At 41.0% G+C, this 27,457-nt stretch overlaps 1 protein-coding gene across 3 annotated transcripts in view; it reads left to right on the forward strand.

Moving 5' to 3' along the window:
• The first annotated feature begins 14,762 nt into the window (after nt 1–14,762).
• The window catches only part of CPNE8 (copine 8), a 91,321-nt gene continuing 78,626 nt past the window's right edge, over nt 14,763–27,457 (forward strand). Inside the window, exons 1-2 of one of the 3 annotated variants that reach the window (XM_061467490.1) lie at nt 14,763–15,095; nt 26,681–26,721. In XM_061467490.1, the coding sequence (XP_061323474.1) occupies nt 14,956–15,095; nt 26,681–26,721 (181 nt within the window). In that variant the 5' untranslated portion in view covers nt 14,763–14,955. The remainder of the gene's footprint in view (nt 15,096–26,680; nt 26,722–27,457) is intronic. The other 2 variants (XM_061467489.1, XM_061467488.1) reach the window with 2 other exon arrangements.

Here is a 27,457-nt window from a genome sequence, read left to right on the forward strand (position 1 = left end):
AGCCTGAGCTGTGGACAGACCAGTGGATGTTCCTTGGGAGCAGCAGGCTGTTGTGTCGGTTGCACCCACTTTGGGCACCTGTAGGACAGTGGGAGCGGCTGACTAAAACAGGCAATATGTGAGGACTTAAGAGGTTTAAATTTCATAGGCATTTTGTGGTACTGACAGCATTTCTGTTAAAATCAGTTAATGTACAGCGACTGGAAAAGCCTGGACAATCCTACCGTTTTACAGTAAGTAACTGCTGGAGCAGGAAGACTTGACAAACCCCAAGGAGAGAGCGACTGAAACAATCTTTAGGAGACAGTATCTGGGGGCTCTCCTTTCTGTGGTGATGACTTCACCACATTCCTGCACATCCCTGACCCATCCCACACCCCCGGCACTGCTGCCTGAAATAACCCAGCACAACACCTGAGCAGCCTGCAGAGCCAAGCGGCTGCTCCACCTGCCAGTGACACTGCAGAGCAGCACACAGCTCATGGGGACAACTGGCTCGGAGCACAGCTGGCAGAGCAGCTCCCAGCCAGCCTGGCAGCCAGGGCTGGTGAGCAACCCAGTGGAGCTGCCAAGTTCAGCTTAGAGCAATTGGATCCTGTCTGGCTGCTCTGCACCAAAGCAGAGCGGTGACATCTTAAGCTGGTACAGCACCAGGCAAACTATCTTTTGGGACAACAGCTCGACCCCTGATCAGGTGGATTATATGATGAAAAGTGGGGGCTGATTAAAGGAGGAGGGCTCTGGCTGGTAGTTTCTTTGCTTTTGGGGGTGCACCAGGTCAGGACTGCAGCCTGCAGTTCCAAGTTCTGCTTGCTGTAAACTGTTTCTTACTCAATCCCTTAAAAGTTTCTATTAAACTCATGTGTGCAAAATATTGTATATCAATAGGGAATTTTTTTCCTGTCTTATGCTCATTAATCTAATTAATGATTTTCAAGCTGACACTCAAGACTCCTGCATTTCCTAAGGCCCCTTGGAAGCAGCATCCAGTGTCTGTGGTCAGTCCATCCTTGGGGAAAGGGCTACTAGTTGCCTTCTCCTACTCTACAGTACTATAAACTGTGTTCTAGAATTACTTTCTGAGTCATAATCTTTCTAGCATGTACTGCATTCATTTTGTATAGTGCTAATTTTTAATCAGCACATCATTTGTTGAGAAATTATATCAAACCCCTTAGTAAAATCTAGGTGTGTTACATTGCATTGCCTCCATTCACTGATTTGATCAATAGAATTAATTATCTGGCATTCTTTGTTTTCTGTGTGCTCTCTGTTGCCCGTCCTCTGCAGTTATCTTCAAAATCCACATGTTGAACCTTAGCCTAATTTAATCTCTTTGAGGAAGTAACAATTCCAACGTTAAGATGGTGTAGAGCACCAAGGGAATTCAGAGAACTGCTACTAATAACCGTATGCTGACTATTCTTCAGCTGTCTGCTGTGATCTAGTTGTTTCACATTAATTGCACTCCTTCAGTTAGGACAGCATGTGAAGTACCAAGTCCAAAAAAGGACTTTGGTACCTACAAGTTACATCTCGAAGTGTCCTTATTACAGGATTCTCCCATCTTCTTCTCTAGCAGCACTGATGCCATGAAGTATAGGACCAATAGTGGAAGTCTAAGGGACAGCCCAATAGCAAAGATAAATCCTAGGGAGGTTTTGTACAACAGTTTTAACTCTATTATTAATATCATTCTGTATTAATCAGATAATTTGTACTGTGGCAGGTAGTATTATTGTGACTAGATAATCTTAATAATTGTCTGTTGTATTGTGATTAGTCTTAAGATTTTCATTAGACTAACAATAAATTCTTGGCTTCTCATGTAAGGTGCTTTTTCTTTCCTGCCCGTAACAAGTTCAGGAGTGCAACAGTGGTCTCAGAATTCACTTTCATGCAATAACCATGGTAAGGAGCAGTGGCAACGTAAATATTTACCACATCGTAGTTTAATTCTAGTAAGCTTTTATTTTTATCTGAGCAAATACTTTTTAAAAGGCATTTTTTTCTGTAGCTATAGTTACACGTATTTACCTAAGTAACTACTGCAATCCTAACCTCTGCAGTAAAAATGATTCTTCTAAAATAGGAGCTGTCCCTTGTTACTGCAATGCCTTGTTTACATATCTAATCTGTGCCTCAATATGACAAATATCACACTTTCGGTGAGCTTGTAAATAAAGTATATGCATTCCATTGACATCACGAAAAAGGACTGAAGAAATAGGACACAATTAGTTAAAATATTAACGTTTTTGCAGCTGTAAAGTGAGATACTTATGTTTCAAAGGTCTCTCTCTCAAAGGGGAAAGGGTATTTAGAAATGTTTTAAACATAAAAAGTAAGAGTTCAAGAAATGTGTGTACCTTCTATCTATCTGTTTAGTACAACTACTGCTACTATTTTTCATTTGCATTGCAGATACAATTTCCCAGATAGCATACTGGGGTAAAAAAGCCTTTGATGGGTATGAAATGTGTTAGTATTAGTGTTTGCATTTCTCACCCTATCTGTCTTCCTGTACGACAAAAGAAGAATCAATTTAATTAATTAGATTTAGATAGCAAATGTCTGTAAGAAGCTTATTTTGGAAAGCAACTATAAAAAGAATAGCATATTTTAATAGAGCTTTTCAAAGATAAGCTGAAAGGGTAATATTAGGAATTCAGTTTCAGACAATATAAAGAAAAGGGTAGATGTAAAGTGCAGAGATTCATTGCACAGTGAAAGACATAACTAAGTTTTAGAGAGTAACTCAAATAGACCCTTGTGCTGTATGTACTTTATAGGAAATAACTAAGTTTTAGAGAGTAACTCAAATGCTTGTGCTGTACTTACTTTATAGGAAAGCCAAGGGCCATGGAGCAGACATAAGGCAATGGTGCAGAAGGTGGTTATGGCTTGGCTTCTACAACCTGAGGGTATCTTTTAGTACATTAAGTTCACAGACTGGTTGGGAAGTTGCACCAAGGCCAATATTAGGAGCAATGCTACAATCTGCCCATGGTTTGGGCTTCTTCTAAATGAAATAAAAATTAATGCTTTAGTTTAAAAGAACAAATTGAGCTAAGTTTTGTACCATGACTAATGTTTATTTCTTTACCATATTATGTTATGCTGTGAGAAATTACTACTGTAAATGAGAAAATACAACCAGGTTTGAGAGAATAACCAACACTTCTTCCACATTGATTTGCTGTGCAGAGAGAGGCTCCTGTGCCACAGCTAAGGTTAAGGGTAGGGCTTCAGCATCTATGGTGCTGATCTGCTCTGCAGCCTAGAAAGCCAGGCCAACAGGAGCCTCTGTTGAGGCAGACAAATACAAAGCCCTGCATTTGGAATGGATGAGCCCAGGTATGGGTACAGGATGGGGTCTGAGGGGCTCAACAGCAGTTCTGCAGCAAAGGTCTTGGCAGACAACCAACTGAACACGAGTAAGCAGGGCACCCTGGCAGCTCTGAAGGTTAACAACACCCCTGGTGCATGAGTGATAGCATAGCCAGCAGGCAATGCCAGTGATTGTTTCCCTCAGGTCACATCTGGGTACAGCATTGGGACCCCTGATATAAAACAGTCAAGCTGCAAAGATGCCAGTACAAGACTATTAAGATGATCAGGGAGCTGATGAATAGAACATAATAAACAAGAAGAACTGAAGGAGATCTTGTATAGCCTAGAAGGAGATTTTGTATAGCCTAGAGGTGAGAAGGACAAGGAGTCATCTAACTGCTGTCTTCCATTACCTGAGTGGAGCTAGCTGATAACATGAGAGTTGCCTCTGAGGTGCACAAAAGCCGGGGCAAGAGGCAGAAGTCATAAGCTGCAGCAAGGGAAATCCCAATTGGATACAGGGGAAATTTTTACAAGTGGTTAAACAATGGAAAGGGTCACCCAGTGAAGCTGGACAATCCGGGCCTAGCGAGTTTCAAGCCCCAGCTGAACAAGGACCTGAGCACATTGACCTAGCTCTGAAGCTGGCCATGCTCAGAATGGAGGGATTAGATGAAACATGGAGGTCACTTCCAACCTCAGTGATCCTACCACTCTTTAATAAGAACAGCAGGTTTCCACATTTTGGACAATGTGAAATGGTGCTTTCCCTGCTACATTAGCTACCATGCTGAGACGGCCTCATGATGCAAAGCTGCATTTAAGGTTCAGATTTATAGTTGGACGGACATCTACAGCAACAAGTAAAATGAAAGTTACTGAGTTTAAAAAGTTGAATTAAATTAAGCTTTAGATAATAATGAAGAATAACTAATTTGCAGCATTAAGATTCTCCACCTGGAGGGGCTATTAAGGCTGAATGTAGATGTTAGAATACAATAACTAAATAAAACATGTTTTTAATTTGAAAAGGGATGATAAAGTAGGTTTTGCTATAGTGAGGTTCTGCAATGTGAGTGGCTTCTCAGCCAATGCTATCGCCAAGGCATTGGCTATGGTCAGTCTTGAAGAGGGTAAATTCAAGATTACTGACGGAGCAGAGAAAAGAACTGAGTTACAGTCCAACCACAGCTGAGAGTGACTCTTTTTGACACATGGTTCATGATCCAGTTAGTGGGATTTAAGTGGCACTGAGGAGAACATTTGTGTTGGGAGTTTGCTTCTACAAGATGCCAGGTAGGAGAGGAATTTAATTCTGTACTGAATTCATGGGCTGGATCTTGGAATTAGGTATGCTGCAAGGCTAAAACTGGCCTGAAAGTTAGGATTAGTACATATTCAGCAATTATTATTAATTAAGTTTAATTATTATTAATTATGTTTAGATTGGATGTAAGGAGAAAGTTCTTTACTGTGAGGGTGGCGAGGCACTGGAATGGGTTGCCCAGGGAAGTTGTGAATGCTCCATCCCTGGCAGTGTTCAAGGCCAGGTTGGACAGAGCCTTGGGTGAGATGGTTTAGTGTGAGGTGTCCCTGCCCATGGCAGGGGGCTGGAACTGGATGATCTTAAGGTCCTTTCCAACCCTAACTATTCTATGATTCTATGAATTATGTATGGGGATTTTATCCTTGTGTTAGGATCCCAAGCTTGTTCTTTTTGAAGACTAATACTGAAGCATGTATAGTATTTTTTCCAAAAGGCTTTTAGAAAGTAGAAACTTCTGAAGTCCCTTGCCCTTTTAAAGGGTTATTTATGCTGCTTGGGAAACACACAAACTGGATTAAAAATACATTTTGTAATCAAATCTATCAAACATAGCTATGCTAACTATATCACTACGAAAAGATACACCAAAACTGTAAATGACTGAGGAACTGAAGTTAATATTTAAAGTCTAATGTTAATTTGTACTAAATTATCTGTTAAAGTCAAGCAGCTTAATTAGTTCATTGTTCATTTCTGTTCTGTTGAGTTCGTTTGAGGTTGTTTAATTTTCTGCTATGATCTGGATATCCAATATATTTAAGAATCATCATTTTTCTAATTTTTCTCCTATTCATGCAAAGTAAGATAAATTTATCATTTTAAAAGATACTGAACTAGCAAATCTAATTTTTTTTGTGTTTATATTTAAATTCTAAATTAAATATGTAAATATGAAATGGGGAAGTGCTAGTCAAATAAATGATCTTTTTGTTTTCATTGTTTATTTCAGGGAGCTTTGTGTTTACCTCTGAGGAAAATTCCAAATGCAATCCATGTGACTATTTTTAAATCTGCCATTTACTTTTGCTTTGTATTTGTTTTGGCCTTTTTTGGTGGTGTGTTTTGTTTTTGGTTTTGTTTTGGGTGTTTTTGTGGCTTGTTGGGCTTTTTTTCCCACAACAAAGAACAAAGTGTTCATGAAGTTACTTTCTCAGCTTTGACAAATGCCTGTTGCACTGGCAGCACTTTAACACAACTGTGCTATGGTTACCTAAATAGCAGGATAATTTTCATAGAATTCTTACTACTGTGACTCTGGAAAGTTTGCTGCTGGTATCTGGCAGCTGCCCCAAGCAAATTAGCTCTTTATTTTTGAGGATAAATGTTTATTCCACAATTGGATAAATAACGCGTATGAAGTCACTTTAGGGGAAGAAAAATATTTCCTCAGAATGCAAGACCTTTCTCTAAAGAAGAGGAAACAAAAGGCTCTCATTTATCACAGATACAGAATTAGAAGTCCTGACAGCCATCAGCACAGCTCAGTCTATGGTACTGATGCAGTTTAATCTTTCATATCCTGTTAAGCAACAAAATCTAATTTACCTCCTGTTTGAGATACATTGTGCCACAAAGAAATGGTATTTTAAAAGTGGAAATACCACTTAGATGGATCAGGTCTCATTTGAATAATTTGTGGATATGAATAAGTACATTGAGACAGCTGCATGTGACATGTGAGAAAACAGAAATACCGTACTGGTACTTTTCCCACAGGTAAAGAAATAGTACAATAGATCCTCTAAACTCGGCTGATGTTAAATGTGGGGTTACACCTCACTTCAGTCAGGCAGACTGCTGCTGCCCAACAACACAGTTATGTGTTCAAGCATATGGTTAAATGCATTCCTGCATTAGTGCCACAGTCATTCTGGAAGACAGTCAAACTCATTACATTATTTGGGCTTCAAATTTTCAGCCTCATTAAAACCCTAATTGCTTAAATGTCACCATGAAATGAGGAAAATCTGATGGACAGTGTTCCTGAAAGACAATCCACATGCTCTCAACTGCTTGAAGTTATTCTAATGTCATGGAAAATATTATAAAATTAAAAGTCATGAAAGATGGAATAAGTGAGAATGGAAAAAAGAAGAAATATTCTTTTTAAATTCACTTTCCCATCTGAAGTCTTTTTCTGTTTCTGTGAAAGAAAGTGAAACAACTCTGAAGTTCTCATTTCTTCTCTAGGTATTTTAGTGTGTTGCTAAATGTCACTACTAAAAGTCAGACTGCCTTTTTGATAGTTCATTAATAACATTAAATCAACCCATATCATAAATTAATGTTTGCTAACTGAGACTATAACTGTCATTATAAAATGCAATCAAAGTAAGTGCTGTAAAGTTGGAAAATTTAGCTCATAGGTTAAATGAGTCACAAGTGGTTAAAATCAGCTTCTCTTGAGAGTTAGTGTATTCACTTTGTAGCTTCCTTAATGGTAAATGCACAGAAAAAGAAGACTTTGCCCCACAGGAACTGCAATTCTTCAACACATCTTGTGCACAAGGACCATACTTTTGGTGCAAAGATCTCGAGTGGCCAGGTTTTCACCTCGCACCAAGGAGCAGAGCAACCCAGACCACTACACAGCTCCTTCCCTGCCCAGAAGCCTGGTGCTGGGAGTGAACTATGGGCTCTGCAGAGCCCAACCATGTGGAGTGGCTCAGAAAATTACATTTACTCTAAAATGATAAACTTTCTTTTAGTATCTGAAGAGAAAGATCTTAGTGCTGGAGGCCTTTCCTGGAGATGAAAGCAAGAGTGATTTAATGGATTAAAGTTTGCTTTGACAGACTGAGCATCTGACCTTAAAGCTCCTATTGAGGAATAGTGATTGATAATTGTGGGGGTGGAGGTTTTTAATAGTGTTCCTAGTATTTCAGTTACTGTTGAAATCCTTGTAGGTTGAGACATAAAATCAATTGCAGAAGCCAAATCACATCACAACACAGATGGTACTGGTAGGGTCTGTTACCCACTCAGAAAGTCTTTCAGCTGGAAAACAGAGTGTTTTATATCCTCTCACGATTTCACAAATCCTTCCAGACACAATTTCTTCTCTTCCCAGAATCCAGACAATATTCCAGGACCCCATTCCGTGGGAAAGGCTTGCACTTTTTGGTTCATACAATCATAGAATAGTCAGGGTTTGAAAGGACCTTAAGATCACCTACTTCCAACTCCCCTGCCATGGGCAGGGACACCTCACACTAGACCATGTCTAACAGTGGGTTAACAAATATGACAGAGAACCTTAAGAAGCCATGAAGTTTTTCCTCTATGAAAGTAGAGCATATTTTCTTTATGTCCAAAGGGCATTTTCTGGTTTCTTCAACAAAATAAGTGTAATCTTGGAGGAAAAAAAAAAAAAAGAAAAAAAAAAAGAATGAGGAAGTGAATAAATTAATTAACGTAAAATCAAAACCAGCTTTCAAAATAAATTTGGGACAGAGCTTCACATAGTACATGACAGGCACCTGGCAACATGCTGGGATTCCATTTATCCTTGAAGGAATACAAAAGCACCTACCACTTTTTTTTTTTTTTTTTCCAAAATGATGAAGCAACAGACACGGTATGGGCACAGATGGTGACAGGTTTTCTAAAATTCCACTATCTCAGCTTACACTGAGAAAGTTGTGAAAGAAACTGTTACAAAGCAATTGACAGAAATGTTAGGGTTTGCTTCTTGCTGGCTATTTAGAATATATAGTGTTACCCTGGCTCCATTGGGATCTTTCTGGGAAGCTAATCTGTGAACCTGACATATCCAGAATATATATTTCTGTGAGGTCAAGTGTGTGACTATTGACAGGCAGTGTATCCAACACTTACCCAGACCAGTCCAGGTTATCATCCTCACTCCCATTTACCCTCACATTTGTCTGAATAACTAAGGGTAGATAACAGACCACCAATTGGTGCTCCCTGATGGAATCTGTCCCAGACCCTACTCTCAGAGATTAAATCTGTGCCTATTTTGGCAGAGACACTGAATTCTTCAGAATTCTTCTGAAACTGTGTGAGCTGATGTTTCCCCTATATTATTAGGAAATAACATGAAGTCTTGTTCATGAGTTACAAAAGGCACAACTTCATTAATGGAGAGGGATGGCTCAAATATAGCTGTTTGGGTTTTGCTGCTCTTGGCTTCAGAACTGCTGCAAATGTTTTTTTTCCTAAAAGAACTGAGTTTGATTCCAGTTGAAATAAAATAACTGTAGAACATAACTACTAGCTGTGGAGGCCAAGCGTGCTAATTGTTTCTGCATTTGCTAATTCACAAAGCAAATTTTACACATGAACACTTTGCCTCCAAAGACGTGTTGCTAACAGTGGTAGAGATTTTAGGAACACTCTGGAAACAGGCTGAGGGAGAAGATGTGGGTAGAGATTAGGCAGAGAAAGAAACTGTGAAACACATTATTACAAAGTGATTTGTAACACTCACATATTTTCTGCAAATCGACTGATATTTCTTAGAAATATGAAAGGCCTAGAGGTGATACAGGCATGGCAGGGAAGGACAGAAAACAGTAATTCCAATCATCAAGAGTAGTGCAAAAACATGGGAAGTGATTGAAGAGGAAGAAGTATATTTCCTCTTCTGAAATTAAAATACTCAGCTGATCTTCTGATGAATATATTGAAGTTTCATTTTGGGGCTGTCTGATCTTATGCTCATTGAAGAGAACATTGTTATGCAGACTTTTTGAGATAAACTATATGCAGACAATCTTTTTATCACCACCCTTGCTGCCATATTAAACACTTCTACTTCAGCAGCACCTGAAAATGTCTGGTGCCATGAGCTAGTCATTAGTTGTCTTTCTAGAAAAATGGCTATAAATGCATCCTTACATTTTTCAGGCAACCTGTCCAGAAATTAAATCAGTCTGGCCCATGGCTCAGCTGAAGATGTATAAGGATCTCACCACTTTTGATTCTTTGTCCTTTCAAATGAAATCTGAACTGCAATCTGAATTAGTTAACTGCTAAAACCTTGTACTCAAAATACTCCCAAGTCACATTTTTAGAACTTGCAATCCATGTAACAGGCTTTACTGTAGAGATAAGAGCCAGAAAAAGTGTTCAGTAGATCTAAAATTCCTCCACTCATAGATGTAGAGACCTTACTGTGCAGTACTAAGTGTTAAGACATGAAATGGATTGGATGACATCCTGGATGACCCTGAGAGCACTTCAGGGGTCTTTGCCATTTTGAAGACTTCTTGAACAAACTGTGCCTGGAACTTGTGATATTTAGCCTGGAATGGCTGCTCTGATGCTAAGGAAGAATTCTTTCCTAAGCATGTGGAAGGAAGTAGCCTTATGGTTGTGCTGATGATGATCTGTTTCTTCTGGCCTGGATCAAACTAGAAGAAAGCCTGAAATAATGCAGGAAACTTTAGAGCTAAAGGTGTGTTGACAGATAACATAACCAGTAAGTGTAATATAGTGAGATAAGAGTATTTGTTGAATAACTATTCTTTGTGTCTTTGGAGAGGGGAAATAGTATTTATACTTTGTGATTTTATTCTACATGGAATCAGTGAAGAGGTACACAAACAAGTGCATCACTAACTCGTCGTGATAGAGAAATGGTGAAATTGTTAGCTGTCTCTGCACTGATGACTCACTAACTTCCTCATGCTCATGCCATGGTGACAAGGTGATCTTTTCTCCTGCAGACAGTAAGGATAGATTTCAAAGGCTTTGAAACACAGGCCTAGATACTTCTTATGGAAGAATGTATTCTCCTTGACACTTGCGAGACTGCAGACGTAAACCCTTGAAAAACTAGTATTTAAAGTGAAAATCTTGAAGGAGTGGAGATTTCTTCTTTATGTCTAACCTCTGAGTCAGACATCTCCTTTAGACTTTACTATCACAAAAATAGAGCTCAACCCATTTGTGTTTTCAAAGCGGATTATGAAATCATGGAGTTATAGGAGATAATACATACTAGGGGAATAAAGGCACTGAACATATCCTTCAGCTTGTTGTATTACTGATGGCTTTTAAAGCGTATGGTCTGGATTCACTCACTGTGCTTGATAATGGTTCCAGTAATGATGGTGGTGCTGATGGTTGCAAATGCACTAGCAAAAGCTATGTCTTTGGTAAATGGATTAAAGCAATTAGCAGTAGTGAAGAAAAAGGAAGCCAAGTATAGTAATCAAAAACAGGAAAGAAAGACACAACTCTCAAACTGCAGTGTGTATTAGGATATTGGCATTGTTTCAGTGCTCTGTTCAGCTACCAGCAAGGACCAAGTAATGGCTAAGTTCATTCCATCCTTCAGGGTCTTGGAAGAAAAAGTTTGACAGCAGCCAGGATGAAAAGCTGGTGTTTGCTGGACGTTAATTAAGGGAATTACCCAACAAGTATTTGAGGAGGAACCAAGGAATATGGTATGTTCATCACAGATTCAGACTTAGTAAGTAGTATTTTAGTTGTCATGAAAATGGTATTGGCTTATAGTAGCAGTTGTTTTGTTCCAGTAACACCGAATCTCACTTCAAAGCTCTCGACTATACTCATCCACAAATTCTTTCACATCTATAGAAGAACAACTGCCATTTCCAGTTTCTTAACTTCCTACAGATTAGTCTGTGTTAGTTTTGTGTGTGCGGTTGGGGTTTTTTAGGAGTGCAAAGATTGACTCATAAAACTTTTCTTGAGATGTCTAATAATGATCTACGAGGCAGAAAGCTGAGGGGGTGGAAGGGAGTAATCAATGTTCGCATCCTGTGGCATTCGAGTTCAATTATACTGCTGAAACCTGGAAACAGTGATGTTTTAAAGCAATCACTCAGCGTTACACATTACAGCTATTCTGGAATCTGTAGTTTGTTCATAGTTTATTCTGTAATTACTGCAAGTATATCCCTCATTCCTTAAATTAGGTTGCACATATTGAAACCAGTTATGTAGATATCTGATAATTAGCAACTGCTGACAATAATAAAGTAACAATCACAAAAGAAACAGAGGAAAATATGTCCTGCTTTCTGATGCAAAATTGTCACAGACTCAGTGATTGCATTCAAATGTCAGTATAGCATATACAACACACAGCCCTGATGGTTCTTTTGCACTGCAGCCTGATAGATATTTCATATGTAAGTTCCAGATACTGTCCTAATACTTAGGTGTTGTTCCAGTCCCCATGCCTCAGTGCCATTTAAGAATGAGTAAATATAAGGTGCCTCTCTGGAGTTATAATGTGTACATAGCCCCATTGTTGCATATCTTTCAACTAGCCCTCGGCTTAGTTTTTTTTATTTTCTCTCTTTCCCATATAAATCACTCTCAGTGCTTGAAAGCTGTGTAATTATTCTAAGCTGGAACATTAGAAGACAAAATAGCTGTGCCTTTATAATCATGAGAGAAGATGGGTATCTCCCCAGCAACACTGAAGCCTTGAATTTCCTTAACTGTTTTTTTTTTCATAGGATGCTCTATTTATGAAATCACCGATAACCAACTATTTAATTTTTCTAAGCAGAATAAAGCATTAAGATCAGCTAATATAAAAATGATCCAATCAACCCCCTGCCTGACCCAAAGCAGTGATCTAAAGTGCATTAGTAGGAAAGAATATATGAACATATCACACTTACAATGCTATACTTTTAAGTTACCCATACCAGGGACTCTTCATCAGGGACTGCAGTGATAGGACAAGGGGTAACAGGTTAAAACTTAAACAGGGGAAGTTTATATTGGATATAAGGAGGAAGTTCTTTACTGTAAGGGTGGTGAGGCACTGGAATGGGTTGCCCAGGGAGGTTGTGAATGCTCCATCCCTGGCGGTGTTCAAGGCCATGTTGGACAGAGCCTTGGGTGATACGGTTTAGTGTGAGGTGTCCCTGCCCATGGCAGGGGGGGTGGAACTGGATGATCTTAAGGTCCTTTCAAACCCTAACTATTCTATGATTCTATGTCTATCATTATTATAAAGTTACATAATATATAGCAATATGTTATTGTTATAACTACTGATGCCTTTAAAGTTACCCATGTCATGCCCTGTGAAATCCACTGATTCTATGATTCTATGATTATGTTTAGATTTTTACAGTAGATGAACAGTATTATAATGCTAAAAAAGAGTTATAATTTTTATCATAAAACCAATTTTAGTCATCTGGAACCCTATCTGTACTCAGCATAAGCCTCCCAAGACACCAGTGGTCCTTCACCCATCCTTTCACACTACTGTTTTGACAAAGATAATAGTGAACTAAATTTGACTTTGTTATTTTTAGCAATTTCAGCTGAGGGTTGGCTGCCTGCAGACACACCTAGAATACTTGTGAAGGTACGTGGCTTCTTGGCTGCTGGCTTAAGAAGAAATGCTTTGGTGATACCTTATTATAAATTGCTTTGTATGCAACAACTGTGAAAGAGAAGGAAAAGAAAGAAAGGAGAGTTCAGGTGATAACTTCCTGATTAGAAGGAGGGTGTGAAGTCAGAAGGTTCTAAATAAAAATCTGTTGTATCTTCCCTGAGTTTCTGCCACGGAAGTTACATTTCAGATACGTGCTGTGCACAGGGAGTATACATCCTGTACATAAGACTGTGCTGCTGCCTTCTGTATTTCCACGGCTTAATCTGTTGACTGGGATCTAATGAGGTATCAACATTCATTTTCTCTGTCCATCATTATTTTGATGAACATCATGCATCAAATTTGAATTACACCAACGAGAATCTAGAAATTAAATCCAAAATTAATGTATTCTGATAAGGTATGATATAACTCATAGACAGTGATACAGAAGGTCCTGCACCTGGGTCGGGGGAATCCCAAGCAGAAATACAGGCTGGGCAGAGAATGGGCTGAAAGCAGCCCTGTGGAGAAGGACTTGGGGGTGTTGGTTGACAGAAAGTTGAATATGACCCAGCAGTGTGTGCCTGCAGCCCAGAAAGCCAACTGTATGCTCGGCTGGAACTGGATGATCTTCAAGGTCCCTTCCAATCCAAACCATTCTGTGATTTTATGAATGTTAGTGGGGTTACAGCCACATTTGCCTTTTAGAAACAAACATAATATGTGTTTTTATTTTTACACATAAAACCATAGCAGCCAGAGGAGCAGAGGACTTCTGTACAGGATTTGGGCTTATATCCTATGATCTTTGACCTGTCCTGCATCCTGTGGGAGTACAGACAATGGCATTTAATTTGCTTGCTTCTCACCTTCCCACCTGTGACTTGGGGACGTTAGCACTTCCATCTCCCATCAAATTGCTCTGATGAGACATGAATATGGGGGGCTACTTAGATGCCATGATGATGGTTACAAATTAAACACGAGAGATGAGATGACGGGACTGTTACGATTATTGTGAACTATCCTGAACAGATTCAGCATAGATTGGATCAGGTCTTTAAAAAAAGGGGGAGCGCAAGCGGGAGCAAGTGAAATTCCCAGTTTTCAACGTGTCGACGCATGTAATGACTACGGTAAGCCCACAGCTGTTCCCTCAACCCTCTTGCAATCACAATTACCGTTCTCTTTACAGGAGCAATCGGCACCAATAACCGTCTCGGTGCCTTTCACAACCTCGCTGCGCTGAGCGCCCCTCGCCAGGCGCCCTGCTCCCGCTGCGCCCCCTGGCGGCGAGGGGCCCGCCCGCCGGCCCTGGCCCGCCGCGCCCCTGGCGCTGGCTACTGGGCTGCGCCTCCCTCGCTGGCCCGAAGGAGCGGGTCCGCCTCGCCGCGGACGGCGCGGGGCGGTGAAGTTGGCACGGTACCGGCCGGCTCCACAGCCGCCGGCTCCAGGGCGAAGCTCGGGGTACTCTGTCGCTCAGCTCACTCAGCCGGGACAGGAGGGGGTTCCCCGGACAGCCTCCGGGGGGGGGGGGTGGGGGAACGAGGGACGACGGACGACACGGGAGTTTCTCTGCAGGGGCCGAGGGGAAAACCACCGTGGAGGCGCGGGAGAGAAGGCGCTCGGTCCGCCCCGCGGGCTGGCTCCTACCGGCGCCTTTCCCCGCCCCACACGATGTGGGGTGGCTGCCGCCGCGGTACCGCTGGGGTCCCCGGCCCGACCACCCACCCCGACCACCGGCCGTCGGGCGCCTCGCGCTGGGGCAGTCACGCGCGGCCCCCGCTCGCGGTGACGTCACCGCCCCTCTCCCGCTTCAGGCGGCGGGGGCAGCTCCCGGGCTGTGCGAGTGCCGCTCCGCGCCGTGCGGGGCCGCTTGGCACCGCCTCCTGCCCTCCCTCTCCGCCGGCCGGCCTCCTCTCCTCCCGTCCCCGCCTGCCTCCAGTGTTGCCCCATGTTCGCGCTGGAGAAGGCCGGGGGGCAGCCGGCGTCGGGTAGAAGTGGTGGGTTTCCGAACATGGCGTCCGTGGGGGATTTTAACGTGCTCAGCTCCAGCATCCCGGCCACCAAGGTGGAGCTCTCCGTGTCCTGCAGGTACTGCGGCGGCTCAGGGGAGCGCTGCCCGCTCGCCCCGGGGCGTCGGAGGGAGAGGAGACAGGCGAGGCCGGGCCCGCCGTGTGCCGGGGCTGGGGACCCCCGGGCGGGAGTTGTCAGGGGCGTGGGGCAGCGTCCGGGCGCGGGGTTTCCCTCCACAACCCAACGCTGTCCGGGGCGCTGCGCCCAGCCCCTGGGAGAGCTGCCCAGCGCGGGGAAGTTGTAAATACCCTGCTTCGGGAAGACTCTGGGAGCAGTTTGGGCTCTGCTGCCCGCCCGCTACCGCGCACCGGCCGGGGTGCCGCCGGGGGAGGAGCGGCTGCGGGCTGGTCCCTGCTGCCGGCATGGGGGGAAGCTGGCAGAGGGCGCGGGAGCCGCCTTGCCGTGCGCCGAGCGGGTATTGAACTCCTTCCAGCGGGTATTTAACTTCTGGAGCTGTCCCAAGTGGCGCGGTGGGGACGGGGAAAACTCCCATCCGGAGCAACCCTTTCTCAGCGTGTTTAAGGCACCCTCTTGCAAAACTGTTACGAAACCGGGCGTGTTACTCGTCACGTTTTATAGTAACGCTGCTGCCGGTAAATTACAAAAATGCCAACCCTTCACACCACATCTAGTGTATGCAGATTTGTTCCCGGACTTTCGTTTGGCTGTGGTTTGTTTATCGGCATTCTTCCTTGAAGCACTGGGAGTTTCCTGTCAGAGGTCTGAAAGTGTTTTTATTTGTGGTCTTTTATCTTCATGTGTTCGTTCACATTTCGCAGCTTCCTTCGGTATTCCCTAGAAGTTGCAGAACAGTTCCTTTCGCTGGCAGCTTCTAGTGGGTAATTTGAACTGTTAGTGTTGTTTCCTGTTGGGAAATGAGGCAAAGTTTGTGCTACAGTCCGTTGTTCCATTTTCTAATGGAGCTGCTAGGGAGCTGCTGCTGTTAACACCGCTTCTAATGAAAGAACCACAGTGTTCTGAACCTAAATTCAGACCACTCCCTCTTTTTCCTTAGTAAATAAAGTATAATTTGATGTTTTGTGAAGGATACGTTTAAAATAAGGCTGAGACAATGAGTAGTAAGATTGAATTTGGAATACTGAATTAGTCCCCAGACTGACATATGAATGCCCTGATGTATTTACTGCCTACCTCTGCAAAGTTCACTGGCAACAACCTCAGAAAACCCTGGTCCCCTGAAGGGTGGGCTGCAACATGTAAAAGCAATCCAGGGGTTCTAGCATTACTGCTGAGTTCCTTAAGTAACCTGTCACAATTACAGATACCAGAACAGTCATGCTGGATTTAACCCTGTTCCCTTATAATGGGAGTTCCTTTCATTCCGGGTATTGTTTATATATACCTGCAATGTTTTTTTTTAAACCCTTGTTCTGTAGTGATTTAAGAATCCATCAGATAGTTACAAGGAAATGTAGGTATATGACATAGTGAATTCTGACCTTAGTTACCTTTCTGGTAACGAATTTCAGTATATAGCTTCAATATTTGTTTCTTCGTAGGTATCTTTAAAAGTTACATCTGTTTTGTTAAAACTGCATTCTTTTTCCTTGTTTAAAAAGAAATGGTCTGCCTTCCCAACATGTCTTGATGTCAAATGCAGAGGATGGGGATTTCTATGGTGATTCCTTTCTTCTTAATGCGCTGGGATGACAGCTCTGGATTACAAAATCATGCTTCAAAATTGAGTGTAAATGAATGACATTGGGACAGAGATTAACGATTAACACATTTGTGATTCATCTATAAACATTCATTGGCTCAGGCTCTCAAAAAGTAGTGTTAAATGAAATTGTGAAATAGAGAGCAAACTGCAAAGTTCAGAGAATGCTGAAAATTCTTTAATAATTAGCAGTTGTGTATTCCTTAACACCTGAAGAGAAATGCTTTTAAAATAGTTTGGGTCATGACATTAATTTTCTCTTGGTAGCTGGAGTTATAGAACCAATTTGGTCAATTGTTTCCGTCAACAGTTGTCAGATGATAACTGTTCTTTCTTCACAGATTTTCGTTTTTTGCTTGTTTTCATTATAGGAAGTCTAGGAACTTCTTCCGTTCATAGGGGTGGTGTAACTTGCTGGAAAGTGAAGCAGTGCAGGCTGTTTGTGTCCCAAATAAACTTGTTACTCTAGACAGTTTATTTATTTATTTTCCCTCTTTCTGTCCTTCTTTTTCAGCAAGGAAACAGCTTCTGTTCACTTAAGCTTTTAATTCTGTATAGTTTATCTGTCAGCACTTCCCAAGTTAATTTGCTGGTGTCTGCCACCCTTATATCCCCCTGTGGTGATGTTCTTCACCAGTTCCAACCTAGTTAAATCTCAAAAAGCTTCATTTTCTATTCTGATCTTCCCTACTGTCAGTGCAGTTATGATGTAGTTGACTGAACTAGCATACTTAATGCTGAGAACATAGGTAGATGATGGTTTTAACATATCTTAAAGTTTGTGCTGTATGTGAACAGACAAAGTTTTTCACTGTTTATTGTGATGTGTATCACGGTGATTTCTACTTCTCATGGTAGCTCGGTGGACCCAGGTTTTTTCCTGTTGTCTCCTGACTGAGCCACAGCCTTTATGAAACCTTATCTTACAAGAATGGCCAAGAGTTTCATTAAGCCTCATGTTAATGTTTATTTACTTACTGAATTAGGAGTTATCAGAATTATATTCTTGAGACTAATTTTTAATATCTGTAGGGAAGTGAAGCTGTAGCTTGGTCACTTTATGACTTCTAGGAGTGTGTTTGAAAGTGTATGACTTCTAGTGGTTATCTGAAAGATAATAACATGCTGACACAGCATAGGTCACTTTATGATAGTATTGCTCTGCAAGGCTATATGCTCAGTCAAGAAGTCTGTCCTCAGTGTTCTGGGTTTATGCTGAATAGGCTCTCCAGTGGCTGTATTCCCATACCAGGCATAATGTGTGTGAAGGCCTCATAAACTCCTTATCATGATTAATTCAACAGAAATACAACTGGTTGCCCATGCCTGGTTTGCATCAGTTCTGTGCCACTTTACAATTTGTACAGAAGTGTAATATTAATTAATAGGCTGAATGGAACTAAACAACTGCTATTCTGAGTAATGAAGATAATTTAATTTCAAGTTTCTTGCACAGAGGAACAGAAATTTCTGTTTCAGATATTTTGCCTTTTCTTTTATTTGGCAGCCTGAATATCTTAACCAGTCACTTTCTAGTGGTTGCGGCGCCCAAAAGTATGTTTAATTATATGTTTGATTGTCCTAGGCATTGATTTCTGGCAAGATCACTTCTCTCCAGACAGTGTAGTTGCCTCCTCAATTTTGAAAATAGCAATCATTTCTTAGAAATCCCTGTCACAGAAAGATGCAATGCTAAAAGAGATATCCGTAACAGATTATTTGGTGGTGTAGCTCTGTGTAGTACAAAATATGGAATATAAAATTCATCCTGATTGTAAATCTGGTTTTAATTTTCCTGCTTTCTTTGTGTACATGTATCCAGTTTGGATTAAAAGTCTCTGGAGCGGCTATGTGTGACCAGCAACAGAAAGTTGATCTTGTATGGTTTTGCTTTGAAATGAAACTGCCTGGACAACCAGCTGGCTCCAGCTGCGAAAAATTAGTGTATTGGGGAAAAAAATATAAATGGGTGACAGTGTCCATCAAGGTAGTCATGGGAATGCATTCCTGATAGCTTACATGGTTTGGCTTTCACCTGTGTGTCTGTGTTTGAACTTTAAGCATGCAACTATGCAGCTTCTAGAGTTTAAAGCAGATCTGTTGCCCTGTGAATTCAGTGTTGTGATTCCGAGGCCCCAGGTTTCACACTAACTCTGCAAGTCTCGGAACTTGCCCAGTTTTGTCTAAAATTGTCTTATGGGGCTTAGCTACAAACCCAAACCCAGTGTTTTTTCTAATGACCAGGTGGCTACTGCTTAGTTAGTTTCTCTTTGGCTTGTTTTTGTGTGGTATAAACATATTTCTTTCTACAGGTAGTAGTAATAAGTTGTTATTCTGTGTATATTGATGTATTTGTGACTCTCAAAGGACAGTGTAATGCAGAGGAGCATTGGCATGGTGTGGTAGCAGAGGTCTTGCAAGTGGGGACACAGGACACAGAGTAGTAGAGCAACAGCTGAAAAGAGGGGGACCCCAGTGCTGTAAAGAGGTCACCAGTGGTTGGTAAAAAGTGCAGGCTGGGAGCTGGGCAAACCTGTTTTTTGGAATAATGCTGTGCTGAAAGAGCAGGTCTCAAGCAGATGTGATACGCACCATACACAGTAAATTTGGATGTAAAATGGAGTTGCAGACCAGTGAAGCAAGAGCGAGGTGTAAGAGCATGTTGGAAAAATAACCCAGATGGGGATTCTCAGAGTGGGGAGGAGGGAGCCATCAATATCAAACTCCTCCTGAGACCACCTGCTCCACTCCTGCCACCACTAAACTTCATGCTTCTCCCCAGACAAGACGTGGGACACTGATGGCTCACTGTAACACCCTCCCACAGCTGACGCCAACAATCTTAGCCCCAGAAGGGTGCTATAAAGGAAACCCTGACAGCAGGAAAAGAGAGAGGTACTAGGAAGTGTGAAGCAACTTTAAATGTATTATTATGAACTCTTTCTGTAGTAGTATTATTTTCCTCGTTCTCTTTCTTTGCCATCTGAGCAGTGCTTCACCCACTAACAGGAGTATCTTGCCCAGATTTTCACAATCCCATACTTTCTGTTTGTTTCCACAGCATGCCTGCAAGATAGTGCTATGTTTAAGTAAAGAAACTTAGCTCTTCCTTTGGTTTTTGTTTGTTTTTTACCCCCAGGAGTAGTCAGCAGTTTTAATAGAGGTTTCAACCTGAAACTTTGTGTACATCTAGACAGAGAAGGCTGTGGATTGTTATAAAATCATGGAAGCACTGCTGGGCTAACCCTTCACATTGCTTCTCCCTTTCTTTTTCCCTTAAGAGAATGGCTTCTGAACCAGTATCTGTTTAAATTGACAACAAAAGTTACTGGGAGGCTGAAAATTACTTCTTGGTCTCCTTGTGAACCAGCAGAGCCAATTACTTCTCCACAGGTTATGATGAAGTATTGTAGATGCTTTCTTAAGCTTGCATATCGGAGGTACGTTTGCTTTCTTCCCAGGCCTTCTAGTGCCGCAAAGAGCGGAGACAATGTAAAACCAGAAGGAAGGTATGATCCTAATTGCCTGTTGGTCAGAAGAGCCACCATTTTCTCACCTGTGAGCCTTTCCCAAGAGAGCCAGTTATTTTGACAGGAAGATAAAATTCTGAGAAATTGTCTAATCTTCTTTTTTGGTCCAGGGCATTTTGAATCTAGAGATCTGGAGGCTGATAGCTTGCTTTTTATTGTGTTCTGACAGAATACAGAAGGAGAGAGTAAATAGCTAGGGAAAGGTGGCTACTTAAGCTAGCACCACAACAGGAAAGTTGTTTGTGCAATTACTCTGCAAGAAGTCAAGTGGATTCTTCACTCAAGTAGGCTCTTTGGGTTGTACATCGTCTTACATAGGACTGCCCATTGCAAGTCCAGTAATATCAGTTGAGGCTGAGGGACAGTGTTTGCTAGGACATCATACAGTTAAGTTAAAAATAGTAGTAGAATGGATACCATTCTGCACAGTAAAAAGTGAGGAGATGCTGCTTTGTTTTTTTTCTCTGGTTCTCCTTTGAAAAAGGCACGTGGGCCCAACATTAAGTGCGGGAAACAGAAATGCCGTTTGTTTGATGAACTAAGGGCAGTCGCGCTTCCCATGGAATGACACAAGTGTACTGTGAGAAAAGTAGTGTACACTTATATGAGAATCTGGTATCTTGAAAATGTATATTTTCTAAAAATTAAAAATAATTGTGCATGGGTAACTAACTTCTGTGTTTGCAAACTGCCGAGGGCTTTATTTCACAACCAAGGAATCTTTGCCTGCACTTTAATGTAATCTAAAGATGAAGAGAAACATAAATCCTTAACAGCTGGAGAGATTGTGACAAATTCATCTGAAGCAAACTGTATTTTTAGCGTAAAGGATTTCAGAGCTGTTGAAAGCAATGTATACATAAGTATTTTTCCAGTCATATGAACACAGTTGGGGATTTTTTTGTGTACTTCTGTTCTTTAGTGCCAGAATTCTGCCATTTCTGAAGGGGTGATTGTATTTACTTCTGCTTAGCAGTTGGATTTAACAAAGAGTTAAATTTAAACCCTGCAGAGCAGGAAGTTCAAATACTGATCATTAAAATAAAGTCAAATTTGAAGCAAAGTATATGTGAACAAGGTGAGTAAATGTTATTTTTTTAACATAGGCCAATCTTTGTCAATGTACGTATAATCCATAGAGTATGTGAGACTGTGCAAAGCAACATAGTGTTTAAAAGACATTTGGACTATGTTGTTAATAACATGCTTTAACACTTGGCCAGCCCTGAAGTAGTCAAGCAGGTGGAATAGATGTCAGTTGTAGGTTCCTTACAATAGAAATACTCTCTTTTATTCTTAAACAATTTTTCAAGCAAAGCACCACAGCACAGAAACTGTTATTTTGACAAACAATGTGAACAAAGTGATTCTGCAAGGCATAGCTAAATAGGTTTTAACTTTTCTTATGTACTGATTACTTTTAATTTTTTTCCTGGAGAAATCTATCTCATGATACAGAAAAAGAAACCTTTATCCCAGCATTTGTAATCGGTCTTGTGCTTTCCAGTTTAGACAAGTAGGCGTTATTGCTGTGGTTCCTATTTATTTTTTCCTTTAGTCATCTGTTCTATTGCAACTGTTTTGGAAGGTCCACTCCAGAACAGGCAAGTACAGAATGAATTCCTTCAGAATCTGTTCTGGTAGAATGCTGCTTTCTGCACAGATGTTCCTAGACTTCTTTGCTGTACATATTGGATGTGTGTGTGTTTCTCCAGGTAAAAGCATATTTGTATTTTTTTTTTTTTCCCTTCCTCATACTCAATAGCAATTCCTCCTCTTTTCTTTTTGCATTCTTTATTTGAAAGGCTGAATGTGCCTAGAAAAAAATGTACTCCCCATGTTCTCTGATTAGGAGGAGGAAATAGAGTTTTAGATATTTCTGGTTTCTGAGTTTCTGAGCTTTCCTAGGACTACTTTCTGCGACAAAATAGTGTACTACCAAAGAGAATGCTTTTCTCAGGTAAAAGGGGAAGAAATGCACTGTGTATCACTCAACCTGTGCAGGAAGTGCCATTGACTATTGAGGGGATAAAGACAACCTGAAGTTCCAGAAATACATTCAGTCTTCTTTTGCTTTCAGCATTTCTTTTGGGTGTAGGTTGGCATCTGCTTACGTGCCATGCAGTTTTCAGGTATTTAAAGGAGCACTTTGATTGTTTTCCCCCTAAAATCATAGAATCACAGAACAGTTAGGGTTGGAAAGGACCTTAAGATCATCCAGTTCCAACCCCCAGCCATGGGCAGGGACACTTCCCACTAGACCATGTCATCCAAGGCTCTGTCCAACCTGGCCTTGAACTCCACCAGGGATGGTTCATTCACAAGCTCTGTCCAACCTGGCCTTGAACACCACCAGGGATGGAGCATTCACAACTTCCCTGGGCAACCTATTCCAGTGCCTCACCACTCTTACAGTAAAGAACTTCCTCCGTTTAAGTTTTAACCCATTAACCCTTGTCCTATCACTGCAGTCCCTAATGAATAGTCCCTCCCCAGCATCCCTATAGGCCCCCTCCAGATACTGGAAGGCTGCTATGAGGTCTCCATGCAGCCTTCTCTTCTCCAGACTGACCAGCCCCAACTTTCTCAGCCTGTCTTCATATGGGAGGTGCTCCAGTCCCCTGATCATCCTCGTGGCCCTCCTCTGGACTTGTTCCAACAGTTCCATGCCCTTTTTATGTTGAGGACACCAGAACTGCACACAATACTCCAGGTGAGGTCTCACGAGAGCAGAGTAGAGGGGCAGGATCAGCTCCTTCAACCTGCTGGTCACGCTCCTTTTGATGCACCCCAGGATACGGTTGGCTTTCTGGACTGCGAGCGCACACTGAAGCTGGCTCATGTTCATTTTCTCATCCACCAACACCCCCAAGTCCTTCTCTGCAGGGCTGCTCTGAATCTCTTCTCTGCCCAACCTGTAGCTGTGCCTGGGATTGCTCTGTCCCAGCTGTAGGACCTTGCACTTGGCATGGTTAAACTTCATGTGGTTGGCATCAGCCCACCTCACAAGTGTGTCGAGGTCCCTCTGGATGGCATTCCTTCCCTCCAGCGTATCAACCGAACCACACAGCTTGGTGCCATCGGCAAACTTGCTGAGGGCACACTCAATCCCACTGTCCATGTCAGCGACAAAGGTGTTGAACAAGACCGGTCCCAACACCAATCCCTGAGGAACACCACTCGTTACTGGTCTCGAGCTGGACATTGAGCCATTGACCACAACTCTTTGTGTGCGGCCATCCAGCCAGTTCTTTATCCACTGAGTGTTCCATCCATCAAATTGATGTTGCTCCTATTTAGAGACAAGGATGTTGTTGTGGCACTTTGTCAAATGCTTGCACAAGTCCAGGTAGATGACATCAACTGCTCTACCCCTGTCCCTCAGTTCTGTAGCCCCATCATAGAAGGCCACCAAATTGGTCAGGCAGGATTTCCCCTTAGTGAAGCCTTGCTGGCTGTCACCAACCACCTTGTTGATTTTCATGTGCCTTAGCATGCCTGCCAGGAGAATCTGCTCCAAGATTTTGCCAGGCATGGAGGTGAGACTGACTGGTGAAATGAAAATGTACAGAGGAAACTGAGCAGCTGCTGGAGTCGCTAAGTGATTTAGTGGACAGACCAAACTTCCCCGCCACCCGTTTGCACTGTTCTTTACATGCCTTCTGAAACTGGCTGCATTGCTTGAACAGCTTGTTAAATTCTTATGTTACCGTTTTGGCTGGTTATTAATGATTTGGAAGATCAGTCATGTGTGCAAACTTTGCTGAAGATGTTTTTTATTTATGGTAAAATGTATGAAGGGTCAAATGGAGGATGTTGAAAGCTGTATTAGTTCAAAACACTTGTTGACCTGAACTGCAATGTTAACCTTTGGTATTTCAGTCCTTCCAGGGATACTGATTGTGTAGAAATACTCTGGATTCTAGAAGTCCTTGAGCAGCTAATCGCTGATGAGCAGGAACATCTCAGGAAGTGTTACAGATAATTACCTTGCTCTCATTCTGTTCCCATAGTGGCTACTTTTGGCAACTGCTGGAATAAGAGCATTGGGGTAGGCTGAGCTGCTGGTATGGGCAGGCTTCATGGTTTTATGTATATGGGAAAACAGAGGAAGAAAACTTAAAAAGAAACAGAGTAAGAGTAGGAAATACTAAAAAAACCTCAAGGCACCTTAACTCAGTATGAGTCATTAAAATGGTTTAATCTTAATCTGCAGTCACAAATGCTAACATACCAATTAGAAGGTCATTGTAGAGTATTTATGGGGAGGAATTTAAATTGCTTGGAATCCTAATAGTGAGCATGGGAGGCCTATCCCAAAACCTAATGTACTGCCTCTTTCTTATAACCCTGTGTCTAGGCTTTTATTATCCCCAGATGAATTGCTGTAAAACCAATTCTAGTTACCATAAATTAATGGCATATCTAGGTATGTATAATTAAAGAGGAATAGGAGGCAATTTTCATTTTGGATTGGTAGTTCTGATATTGTAGAACTTGCTATACAGTCTTTTAAAGTAGGTTGTAGTGGTTGTTGTGAAATACAGACTTGAAATCACTGGTTTTCCTGGGTTTGTTAATATTTCAATTTGTATATTTTTGGGTAAGGTAGAATACATATATGAAATATAGAATGCATATATGAAAATCCCACTTCTGAATGGATTAGAGAAGTTCTGAAGAAGCAGCATGTGCAGATGTCAGGTTCATTCAGAAATACTAATTTTAATTCTAGTGCCTACTTTGGCTAAATAAAACAGATGCACCCAACATTTTTTTAAAGCTATCTTTTATTCATATTGCTTGTTCTGAAATGCAGACTTGGCAGTACGTAAATTGGGAATACAGTATTTTTTCCTTGTTGAAGCTGAAGTGGAGCCCTTAGAACACCTGTATCGAACAATGTATTAATACAGTTTTTCAGCACTGTTCAGCAGCACAAAAATAATGTGATTTATATGTAAGAGTAATAAATGGTGATCTTTGAAGAAGCTGTACTAATTACTAAAAATAGTGAAATGTGATGTAAACTGGTTATTTAATCCTTCCACTTGCTCCAGGGTAGGATCAGAGAACTTATTAGTGCTTGTAGCTACCTAACATGTTCTTAAAGAGTGTCAGTGGTGGAGATTTAACGTCATGTCTGGCCACCTCTAACAATGAAAGGTGGTAAAACAATGGAATAAAGTTCAACTTCTGCACTTGCGGAGCAGAAGAATCAGTTTGTGGTTAAACCTTGTTGCTGCTTGCTCTGTCTGCATGGAGATCAGCTTCAATTTGCACCAGTTTTCTTCATAGATATATTCTATAGACTTATTATTACTTCTGCTTCCGCTGGACTCTGGTGGCTCCATGTCTGTCTTAGATTGCAAGAAATTGGTTTGCTCAAAACATTATTGCTTGAATTGAGTGTTTTCTGGTCTTCATAACACTAGCAAAATTACTCTATAACTTTTTTGTTTATGTATTCCAGTATGCCTTTTTTCCCAAAAGCACAAGATTCCTGTCTTGCATTCAATATTTGGTCTGCTGGTCTAGAACCGTTTTTGGTATAACTGCTATATATCTAGGTACTTGCAGCTAATCTGCATTTTCTGTGGATTGAGTTTAATACCTAACTTCAGCTACCTGCCTTGTCCCTGTTCAATGGCTTCCTGTTTTTAGACCATTTTTCTGGTTTGTCCAGATAATCTTTTTATTATTTATTTTTAATTTTCAATACTGAAATGTTGGTAACTATTTTAAGAACAGTTTTCTGGTCAGTCCAAGTTCTCTAGATTTAGTGTTAATTTGAGCCTCCTCATCTGTGGATGATTCTCAGTTTAGTCTAAAGTGTGGCTACAATATTGGGACCACTACACTGCACAACAAAGAAATCAGTTCTTACTGCTTATTCCTAGGTATTTTGTAGATATTTGAAAAATTCCTAATTTTGGTGTGTTCTGTGCTTTCATTTTCTTTATCTTGCTCATCCGTGGCAGATTCTTACAGATACTTCCTGATGGCTCTGAGATCTCATAGCCATTTTTTTTAAGTGAAGTCTAGTTTTTGTGTTCAACTAGCAAATTCATCTCTGCTAGATGTTTGGGATTTTAAGTTATTTCTGTTCCTGGTGTCTTACATATATTTAATATGCTTGTTATGTGTTGCTTCTCACTTCATGGTGTTGGAGTGTATGAACCACAGTTTGCTCAAATCCAAAATGTATAATAAAATTAAATGTAAGACTCCTCAAGTGTTAATGCTGACTGACTTCTAGTAAATCTTACGTATTGAAAGGATATAAAACTAAGCTGACTATCAAACTGTTAAAAACATATATGAATTGGTGTCTGATTTGTATCTTCCATTTTTTTATAAATAAGATTATTTTATCTCTTTTTATTTAACAGAAATCTTTTGGACAGAGATACGTTTTCTAAATCTGATCCAAGTAAGTATGCAGCATTTTATTTCTTTTCATCGCATCTTCCCCATGTGTAAACACTGGATTAAAAGTTACATGAGTGATTTCCTTCAGTCTCAGTTAGGTTTACGTTGTCTTTGTGACAATTATTTCAATTAATTAAGTTATACCTACATAAGATACGCTTATGGATTGTTATATGAATTGGAATTTTAAAGAGTCTGTATTCAGTGTTGCTTTCTTGAGCTACATGGTTCCTTATTTAGGAGTCAGCCTACATTTTCCTAAATTAACAAACGCAGAAAGGTATATTTATTTAAATCTTTTTGTTCTAGATCTCTTTCAAAGCTAGCAAGCAAACTCCTAAACAAGCTAGAAGCATTTGTTGCTGCTAATGCATATAGTGTCCACTAATCCTAGAGTCAAATGCTGAAAAATAAAATTAAGTTGTTTCTGAGAAATATGACCTCACCTGATCAATAATCATATCATGGTTTATGACTGAATGTTTTCAGTTATGTCAGATAGTGATACCCACTTTCCCTATAAGTTTTGTTAATGTATGACTGGATCCGACAAAAATTCTCATGACTATGAATTTATGTATGACAGGACTTTTGATTTAAAATTCATTACTATCTTTCTGTAACAGACACTTTATGATACGTTTATCAAAGAACTGAGACCACAAAAAAAATTCCTTTTTTTTTTTTTTTTTGATAGTGTTTAATCAAAGTACTGCTGTAGTGTTGAATGACTAGTC

Source organism: Pezoporus flaviventris, unplaced genomic scaffold (assembly GCF_033815535.1).
Source record: "Pezoporus flaviventris isolate CSIRO_AGI_PZ_B2104156 unplaced genomic scaffold, CSIRO_AGI_Pfla_v1 ptg000045l, whole genome shotgun sequence".
In the NCBI taxonomy this organism is placed as follows: Eukaryota; Metazoa; Chordata; class Aves; order Psittaciformes; family Psittacidae; genus Pezoporus; species Pezoporus flaviventris.